This window comes from Numenius arquata, chromosome 2, assembly GCF_964106895.1.
Source record: "Numenius arquata chromosome 2, bNumArq3.hap1.1, whole genome shotgun sequence".
Taxonomy (NCBI): domain Eukaryota; kingdom Metazoa; phylum Chordata; class Aves; order Charadriiformes; family Scolopacidae; genus Numenius; species Numenius arquata.
Genome location: NC_133577.1, coordinates 68683040 through 68693570, shown reverse-complemented (window position 1 = coordinate 68693570; position 10531 = coordinate 68683040). Strand labels below are relative to the sequence as shown.

The 10531-nt window shown below is 40.1% G+C and overlaps 1 protein-coding gene across 1 annotated transcript; it reads right to left on the bottom strand.

Moving 5' to 3' along the window:
- Positions 1 to 301: 301 nt before the first annotated feature.
- Positions 302 to 5535, bottom strand: CHRM2 (cholinergic receptor muscarinic 2). The gene has a single exon (XM_074167992.1). It carries the CDS (start codon positions 5533 to 5535, stop codon positions 4135 to 4137), a length of 1401 nt encoding a protein of 466 aa, XP_074024093.1. The 3' UTR covers positions 302 to 4134.
- Between the last annotated feature and the right edge of the window lie 4996 nt (positions 5536 to 10531).

Here is a 10531-nt window from a genome sequence, read left to right as displayed (position 1 = left end):
CAGGCAGTGTTCAAACACTTTGCTGTCTGCAAACAGATCCTCATGATTCCTAATAAATCAAATGAAAATCCCAAACAGAAGGCAGAAATTTTTCTTAGGTTTTGTCCTCCCTGGAAAATAGATTTCTCAGCTTTACTTCAGCTTTTTTTTTTTTTTTCTTTCTCTCTCTTTCTTTCTTTCTTTCTTTCTTTCTTTCTTTCTTTCTTTCTTTCTTTCTTTCTTTCTTTCTTTCCTTCTTTCTTTCTTTCTTTTTCTTTTTCTTTCTTTTTTTTTTTTTCTCTCTTTCTTTTTTTTTACCACAGTTGTCTTTAATACTTAGAATAAGGTGCCAGTTGGATTTACAAATCTTCAGGCTGTTGTCCTCTCCCTGGAGAGTGAAGGTAGGGCTGGCCTGTGACAGTACAAGTCATTCCCCACAGGCTGCCGGTGTGACAGACCTGCTGCAGCAGGGCTACTGTCAAGGTTTGGTTGGACCATTTCAGTTTTAGCCCATTTCTGGAAATAATTAAGAGGAAGAAAAAGAGAGGGCAAGAAGTACTAGTTGCAGTTTTTGGTTTTGTGGTTTGTTTTGTTTTTTTATCTCATGAGTCACCTGTACAGTTTGCTGAATTTCTATGTGAAACAGAAGTGGCCAGCACAGCACATGGTGTGGACATGCCACTGGGATCCTCTGGCCAAGCCCAAGATGAAGACATGGCAGCACCAGCAGCAGGGCCACCTGGGGCCTTGGGGGCGACGGGGTGCAGGAGACAGCTGGGGAAGCCGGAGTATGTACCCAGGGAGTGCTGCTCTTCAAGACCGACATCTACATCTTGCAGAGCTATCACTCGGAAGGGAAGTGAAACCTGGTGAACATGGTTTAGGACACAAAGGAAAGACATGAGAGCTCAAAAGATGTTCAAAAGAATAAATTATTATGTGGCTCTGAAAGATTATCCCACTTTTTGTCTTACTGAGCCACAACCATCTGAAGACCTGAGAGGTTCCCAGTACCTCAAGGCAAGGCCCTTCCTCCTCTCTGCCTCTGGGAGGGGGTAGACAGTGTCATGAGTAAGTGTTGGCTCTGCATCTCCCACCAGCTGCCAGTGAGCACAACATAGACACAATCCAATCCAATGTCTTGAATGTTAGATGATTATTTTTCATGTGTATAAACCATGTTGCGGTGTGTGTTTGCACGTGTGCACATGCATTATGTCACGTACTTTTACATTGCTTAATTGGCTGTGAATGTGGATGTACCATGGAAATATTTTTTCACTGAACTGGTACAAGGTGGAAACGCATAGGATTGTGTGTTCTGCAAGCCGTTTAAATATACTATAACATAAATCAAAACATCTTGTCCTTTAGGATCAAAAGCAGGGGTAGTGCTAGGGAAATGTGTTAGAAAACTTCAAACTGAAAGTTTTTCTTTTTGTTTGTTTGTTTTTCTCATGAATGTTGGCCCAAAAACATTTTTTTCAGCATGGTATTTTGAGTGTCATCACATCACATGATGAAAAAGTATAGTTGTAATCCATATGTTGCACTTCTTAACCTATGGAATTATCCTTATGTTAGAGGAATTCATAATTTATGAACAAGTGACAGCTTCAAAGGTCAGAATAAAGGATTTGCACACCTGCTGGAAAACCAGAGTTAAAAGATTAAATAAAAATATACAAACCATTATTTCCCAATGTGAGTATCTGTACTATTGATACCCACAGCACTTGCTGAAAGAAAGAAGCAGATGTGTTTCTTTTATGAAAGTCTTCTAAAGAAGTAAGATTTAGAAAATGAGCAGATTTCATTTTATCTTTGATTTCTATCTGGATTTTTAACACTGTAAGAGAATAAATGGTCTAGAAATTATCATGTACATCTTTACTTTGACCTATCAAGATAAGCCTAGTGAATGTAGTTTTGAAAGACAAGCAGCACTCAGTTTTGCAAGCTTTATCATTGAGTTATTCTTCCTTACAAGGAGGAAGATCAAAATAGTGATAGTAAATATGACTTAAGGCGAATGACAGTTGCAAAATTAGATTCTTGGATGCATGGAGACACTTAGAGATATTAGGATGAAATCACTAGGGGTATAAAATCAATGAATGCATATTAAAATACATTAATCCTGAGTTTAATGTGGCCTTAATTTACTGCAGTTTAATCCTCCTCATTTTCACTTTCTGCTAGGAACTTCACTTTGAAACATGAAAATGGTCATATTGCCAAAGTGCTTTGACACTGTGTTTCAATAAGCTTGTCAAATGTAAAACTTGTCCACAAGATTAATTTCCCTGTAATCTTGAAGGCTGCTAGTTTGAAGTACATTTTGGAAGACAATAATGTGCATGAAATAACGGAATGATTTGGTGTCCTATTTGGTAGGTGGCTTTCACTCCAGAAGACAGTCTCTCAGGACACTGTCTATGCAGCAAAAAAAATCTTTTGGTAAGAAAAATTTGGGTAACAAAATCTTTTGTTTAACAAACAAAATCTTTTTTTTGGGTAACAAAATCTATACGTGTACCTTCCCTAATGTCTGGAAGTTAGAGTTACTATGGAGGAGGTAATTAGAGTAATTAGAATAACTCACAGACAATTGCTGTTTTCAGTAGTCTGATACACTTTTTCTGATCCACACAGTGATCAGTTGTGCTACAATAAATATCAAATATTGAAATAGCAAATTCTTTGCCAGGCAGAAAGAATCTGAATTTGAGCTGGTGTGGAGTAGCAGACAATATTTGAACTTTACCTCTGCCAGCCCCACATCCAGACTATTCCACTATCTGTTTTTGTGTAATCACTGTTTTCTTCTCTGCCTTTTGATTAGTGTTATACCTTGGCTTATAGTGAAAATATTGCTCCCAGCTGGTACAAAAGGCAATGTAACCAATATCTTTTCCACAAAGTAAACCTTTTGTCCAGGATACACCTAGGAAAGACCTTGGTTTCACACTGAGGGCTTAGACAGAGCTTGATCCATGTGGGCATGTTAGTCCATCTTATTCTTTTCCTCAATAAATGAATGTGAATCATCTTTTGACTGATCAAGAGCATAGGCATCTAATAACTACTCATTCTGTGGAGCCTCAGCATATTTTTTCATCTGTACATCCAACTTTAAAAGGATGTAACCTCCATTTTCCTTGTTTCTATTCTTCAGCTGAGGTCCTTTGTTTGGCCACCATGGTGACTGACTGGATGAGACCTTTGAATCTACAACTTCTTTTGATATTCAGTCTTCATGCCCTAGACAAGTAAGGTACAAAAAGGAAGAAAAGGTTGATGGAGGTAAAAGACAAATCCACAGGTGGATATTTTATGACAAACAAACTGAACAAAATTGTCTCAAAAGCTTTGGTTTACATGGATGCTGAAATAGTCTTGGGATGTAGCAATCTGGAAAAGACCATTTTTTTGCATCTTGAAGTGATGAAGGAATCACGGAACAAAAGCCCATAGAAGGGGGCCAGTGGCAGACTTTGAATGATACACAACTTAGACAATGGTTACATGTTGAGCATAAGTACACTTTCAGAACTGATGTAGGTTTGGAAATGGTAGTGTCATAAACAACATAAAATAACTTTCATTATGATTTACCTAACATTAAGGTTCTCACATGACAGTGACAAAAAACTTTAGACAACTTTGGGTTCTAGAAACCTTCTACCATGATCCATTCAGATTACGTAAGGATCTTCCAAACTCCTATGTCTCTTCCACACAGTTATTATTAAAATTTCCTTTTTTTTTTTCCCCCAGATGAAGACATATTAAACAGACACAGAAGAGAAAAAAAAAAAAAGAACAAGCATTTTACACAGAATGACAAAAAATCGTAGACTCTAAAGCCCTTCTGCAGTATACTCTCAGAAAGAAAGGAACTGTGCCTCCAGTCAACATACTTGAATAATTCCCCAAACATCCCCATGTCCTCAAGATCTATTTTCAATGATTAAACAATGTTTTTAAGTGTAATTCTCAGGGGTGGAGCTGATGCCCCATATCAGTATTTCCACTAACAGCCTGGGTTGCACATTCCGTAGAAGAGCATAAAGTGCTATGGCATTGTTGTTTTTTCTAATTCAATTTGAAACTTCTTCACCCTTTCCATTATTATTTTCATTATTATTATTTTTACCTTGTAGCTCCTATATTCTTGTAATGACACATAAGAAGGTGCTTAAAGGTCTTCTTGAAAGTAGCATTGCAGAGCGCATAACAAGCAGGGTTAATGGTGCTGTTGATATAACAGAGCCAATAACCTATGGTCCATACGGTGCCGGGGATGCAGGATGTGCAGAAGCTGTTGATGAGCACCATCACATTGTATGGGGTCCAGGTGATGATGAAGGCCAGGAGGATGGCCAAAATAGTCCTTGTCACTTTTTTCTCTCTAGAAGGAGGTGGTTTCTTTTTGGCTGGCTGCTTTGTCATCTTGACAATTTTCCGGGCTACACTATTCTGCTTCTCCTCCCCATTAGTGCCTACAATCTCCACAGTAGTGTTGGTGGGGGCACAGCAGTCACCCTTTTGGGACTTGGTGACTATCCTGATGCACGTCAGCTTGGAGTTTTCCACTTTCAGATGGTCTTGGGAGGCAGAAGCCCGGTTGGCATCTTTGGCGGCTTCATCCTCTTTCATGTTGGAAGCAACAACACTAACAGAGGTGGAATCATTGGAGCTCTCCTTTTCCTCCCCTTGAACACAGTTCTCTGTCACAGTCTCTTCAGTGGTTTTTCCATTCTGAATTTTGCTGTGCTCCAACCCATCCCTGCTGGTTGGGATATTGTTATTGTTTGGTTTCACTATTTTACCTTGGACAAGGCTGGGGGAAACTGTATCTTGGTTTTGGGCAGCTTCCTTTTTCCCTTTCTTTATCCGACTCTTACTGGCTCGAGAGATTTGCCAGTAAAGGACAGTCATGATGATAACAGGCAAATAGAAGGCTGCAATGGCAGTGCCAAAAGTGACGGCAGGATTGGAAAAAAACTGGATGTAGCAGTCCCCATCTGGGACAGTCCTTCCTCCCACAATGAACTGCCAGAAGAGAATTGCAGGGGCCCACAGGATGAAGGACAGCACCCATGCAGCTGCGATCATCATGCCTGCCATCTTAGTGGTCCGCTTTACGGGATATGTCAGAGGCTTGGTGACACAAAAGTATCTGTCAAAGCTGATAATGAGGAGGTTCATTACAGAGGCGTTGCTGACCACATAGTCAAGAGCCAGCCAGAGGTCACACACCACAGGCCCTAAGGGCCAGTAGCCTATCACAGTGTAGAGGGTATATAGGTTCATAGAAAAGATGCCAATGATCAAATCAGCACAGGCCAAGCTGAACAAGAAATAGTTGTTGACAGTCTGTAGGTGCCTGTTGACTTTGATTGACACCATGACGAGGATGTTCCCAATTATGGTGACTAGACTGAGAGATCCTGCTACCAGGACGATGAAGACCACCTCAACAGTTTTATAGGGGCTCTCCAGAGCCATCACATTTTCAGTGGAAGAGTTTATGTACGTTGAGTTATTCATTTCTGTTCTGCTAACAAGATACCCAGTTACCACTTAAGCCTGCAGAGGAAAGAAAATAAAACAGATACCATTGTGAAATTAGTGCCTTTGCTTTTAGGAAAGGGATCCTAGAAAAACTACTTGGAAAGAGTTTAAAAGTAGAATATGTGTGCAGAAGAACCAGTCAGCTTTGGCTAATGAAAACACCTTGCAACATCAAATATTCTCTTAGGAATAATGTACCAATAGGATACCTCTAAATACGACAAAGACACAACACTTGAATCCAGATCTCAATTTTTAAGTTCTCAGATGCATTTTCTCTTTGTTTTGTTATAAAACTAGTAATGATTTGAAAATTTTGGAACTGGATCTGCATGTTGATTTCTTTCCTAGCAACAAATAGCTCACTTTGCTCATTTCAAACCCTATTTCAAGCAAAAAAATCCAGTCCTAAGGGTACGCCATTCATATAACCCAAGATGAAGATTTGGTTTACCAGGTGCTAGATCACACACACAAGCGTGACTTATTTTTCCATCTTTCCTTCATGTTCCACCTGCTTATGCTTCTGTGAGGGTTATGGAACAAGTTTGTATCAAGTCTCCCTTTAATTTTCTTACACCGCAGTTACTTTTTCCATCAACACTTGAAAAGATTTTGGCACTCCATCAAACTAAAGTTATTAGTCTGCCAAAAAATAAAGAAAGGGTTGGTGTGTTGAAGCCAATAGAATTAATAAACTCACCTCAGTTGAACGTCTGGCTATCTAGTTAGGTGTGTACAAATTTCCACTTTAGTGAGATTGAAGTGATTTTTAACATCCTCTTGACTATTTGTACCTGGAAAAAGGGTTGTTGTTTGGTTTTTTTCAACATGATGAGGTTATCTCCTGATTTTTGCTTGCTTATACTTCCCTCAGTTTTTTCAAATCACAGTCTTTTTAATCTGTATCACATAAAGCTATGAGAAAAGGTATGAAATCGATAGCAGGGTAATGATAAAGAAAGAAACAGATAAAAATCTGTTTATACACAGCAATGTATAAACATTGTATGCCCTGTATAGCCTACCAGCAGTACTCAATAAATAGTAATTAAAGTACTAGCAATATACATTTGACAGAAGACCAGGAAAACAGCATGTGCTTTTGCCTTAAGGATATATATTATCCTTTTGTGCATCGCCTGGAAGTCAATAGAATGCACTGGGGTTGTACAGCCAGTCTCTGAGTTCCCATTACTAAGGCATGAAGGCCAGATGTGACAGAGGAGTTAGATTTTTTCTAATTGGAATATTCTCTTTTTTTCCCCATCCATAAAGCATCACTTCTTTAAGACAGAGCTTCTAAAAATGGGGGTGCAATCAAAGGAAGACAGTGTGACTCCTCCACACAGCAGCGATTAAAGAATCCTTCTCTGGCCTCTGTGACTAACCTGCTGATGCACAGATATATACAGTCTGTGTCAGTTAAACAGAGCAATGCATTTTCACTGTCATTTCATCGCTGCATATTTTCTTTCACATGCAAAAGGAAAAATATGATGCAAAATGTCAGCATAACAACAAAAACCCTTCTGACCTCTAAGAAAAATAAGCAAGTCTGTCTCTGTGGAAAAGTCAAAATGCTATACCAGGTTAAAGGTTCTCTGTCTGATGCCATTTTGTAATCTTCTAATTTACACTTAAAGAAATATAACTGGCAGAAGGTGGGGCTCATGCATTTGCCTTTGGTTTCTCTTTGCCCATGCTGTGTTGAAGTGAACACATGGATAAATAGAGGAACGTAAGTCTAGACGGGTGTTTTTTTCCTACTGTCTGTTCACAGGTACATCCCCAAAATCCTTGGGATCACGTTCAAGAGAGCAAAACTGTGAGGAGGAGTGCTTTAATTAAATATGTGCTTTGTACAGTAAGAATAGGCTGAGGGGAATATAGCAGAATTTATACTTTGTGCAAAAAATAGACAGGAGAATAGCCCAGACTTCTTTAATATATAGGACTGTCATTTCAGCAATTCACTGTGTGCTTTTCACCCAAAGCCTCACAGCTGAGCAGCTGGCTATCCACTTAGATGTGCAAGATATCAGTTTTTTGGGGACAAGGTAAGAGCTTCTCACAAGCAGAGTTGTTTATGAACGTTCTTGACAGAATACATTTTTGATGAAAAGACAAAATAACTCAGAGAGATGTATTGATTTCAAAAAAATTTCTGCCAAAAGAGTTTGTGATCTAGGGCTCTGCAGCTACCTCTGGTGACAGAGCTAGAGGGGGAGCAAGAAGGGGGAGCAAGAGGGGAGCAAGAAGGAAAGGGAGTGAGAGAGAGGATCAGAGCTGAAAAACATGTTTTATAATGAGAAAACAGATGTTTCTCTACAATTTCATTTTGACAAAATGTTCAGAGGTTTTGTTTTCATTCTACTGAAGAACTAAAATTCATTTTAAAACCTTAAAAATTGTTGTGAAACCAAATTACCAGCTCCCAGCTAACTTTATTCCTAAGTCTTTTGAGCTGATTTTTTTACCCACTTCCAGTGGAAATATTGGTAATTCAGTATAAATCCTCTTGATTTTATTGACTCTGGTTCCAGGAGTTGGACAAGAGCTAAAAACTAATTTTACTTGTTAGGAATAGGATTTTTTTTTTTTTTTTTCTATAGAATCATAGAATGGTTAGAATTGGAAGGGACCTTCAAGATCATTGAGTTCCAACCCCCCTGCCATGGGCGGGGACACCTCCCACTAGACAAGGTTGCTCAAAGACCCATCCAGCCTGGCCTTAAACACTTCCAGGGATGGGGCATCCACAACTTCCCTGGGCAATCTCTTCCAGTGCTTCACTACCCTTACAGTAAAGAATTTCCTCCTAATATCTAATCTAAATCTCCCCTCTTCCAATTTAAAACCATTACCCCTTGTCCTGTCACTACATCTCCTGACAAAGAGTCCCTCTCCGGATCTCCTGTAGGCTCCCTTCAGATATTGGAAGGCTGCTATGAGGTCTCCCCAGAGCCTTCTCATCTCCAGGTTGAACAACCCCAGCTCTCTCAGCCTGTCTTCGTAGGGGAGGTGTTCCATCCCTCTGATCATCTTCGTGGCCCTCCGCTGGACCCGTTCCAACAGGTCCATGTCCTTCCTGTGTTGAGGACTCCAAAGCTGGACACAGTATTCCATGTGGGGTCTCACGAGCACAGAGTAGAGGGGTAGAATCAAATCACCTCCCACGACCTGCTGGCCACACTTCTCTTGATGCAGCCCAGAATCCGGTTGGCTTTCTGGGCTGCCAGTGTGCACTGCCGGCTCATGTTGAGCTTCTCATCCGCCAACACCCCCAAGTCCTTCTCCTCAGGGCTGCTCTCCAGCCATTCTCCGCCCCATTTCACTGTGTTCTTTTGAATAGAAGCAAAGCAGAGGAGTCCCTTTCCCAGCGATCTCTCTTTGCACAAAACATTCCTGCCATGAGGAGTCTGGTAGTTCCGGACTGCACATTGCATTGACCATTGTGGCTTTCTTAGGTATGGAGAAACATACCTGCTATCACTTACTCCAGTAAAATCTTCCTTTGCTTGCATCAGTATGATTGTAAAGTGAACCATGTTTTGCTGTGTGTGTTGATGATAAGGTATAGGGCAGGAAAAACATTTGATTTCAACCGACACATATCGTTGTTGTTAATAATACTACCATTATATGAGCAGACAGTGGTATGCATGCTTCCTAATCTGAGATCCCCTGAAATCTGCTGGACTCTTTCCTGTGGGCTCCAGCAGGGTTTGAATCAGGCCTGTAGTGAGGTTTCTATTTCTTATTGTGGCAGCTTGCTCCCTTGGTACAGGACTGCCTGTGGACTACTTTGGTTTTTGTCATGCCCATCTCTCCTGCTGGAGAGGCCGTTGTTACGGGAACAGACGTTAGTCATCAGGCAGACCTACGGGGCAGAGGCATTTTAAGGTAATGTGACCTCCCGTTATGAGAAGTACCAGATCCTAGTCTTGAACAAACAGACCTCTCCTCTGCAAACCCATGGGTGTTTGTGTGAGTTGCACAATATGGCACTGACTCCTGTGGGTTACTATAATTTATCCTTGTATACTAAATGCATTCTTGCTAAACAGACAATACCCAGAAAAGGCAAGAAATTTCTCTTGTGACCTGAAAACCAATCAAGTTCATTTCCTGGAATATATTTTAAAATATATATGACTTTGTGGAATGCAAACACCATAATTGCTGCATGGAAAATGTCTAAAGCCAAGAAATCCACATATAAAATAATTCATTGTTTGATATTTCATATGTAGTTGGGAAATATTTCCAGTGCAGAATTTTCTCCCCTCTAAAGAATTCATAGCACTGAAAATCATTCCCTTCTCTTGACTAGACAAGGATTTTGGGTAAAACTGGGGGATTTGATGGGATACAGGGTACATGCACTTTTGGTGTGGTGTGATGCCAGGTCATTTTGCAGTGATTATTAGACAGGCAGAAGCAGGGCACAGATGGGTTGACCTGAGTTCCATTATCACTCACAAGGAGAAAAGTAGTCCAGGCTGTCACAGGCTGGAGTAAACCTTCGGAGTGTGCTGACAGCCATGGTCTGCTTTGCATTCCTTCATTCCATCATTGCTACTCTGAGCACTTTTCAGCATTCAACTCTCAAACAAAAGCAAAATACACTTTTTAAACTTCTCCTCTTTGATCCAGTTCCTCTCCAGTCCAGACCTATGTAAAATGGATTTGATTTTTGCTGTAGCAATAACAGATTTTTTTTTTTCTTGAACCGATTTTGATGTTGAACTGCACTGGTTTTGATTCTAAATTCCTTCCTGGCACCATTTAAAGCCACAGTGTGACAAAAAAGACAGAAACCGCCCCCCCTAAACCCTTGACAAATATACTAGGCACGCTAGTCAGAATTTATTACAGACTTTAAGAGAGATTATAAATCTAGTCAGGCCTTTTGGTAAAGAAAACCCAAACATTTCAGAAAATTCCCAAATATCAGAAGACTAAAATC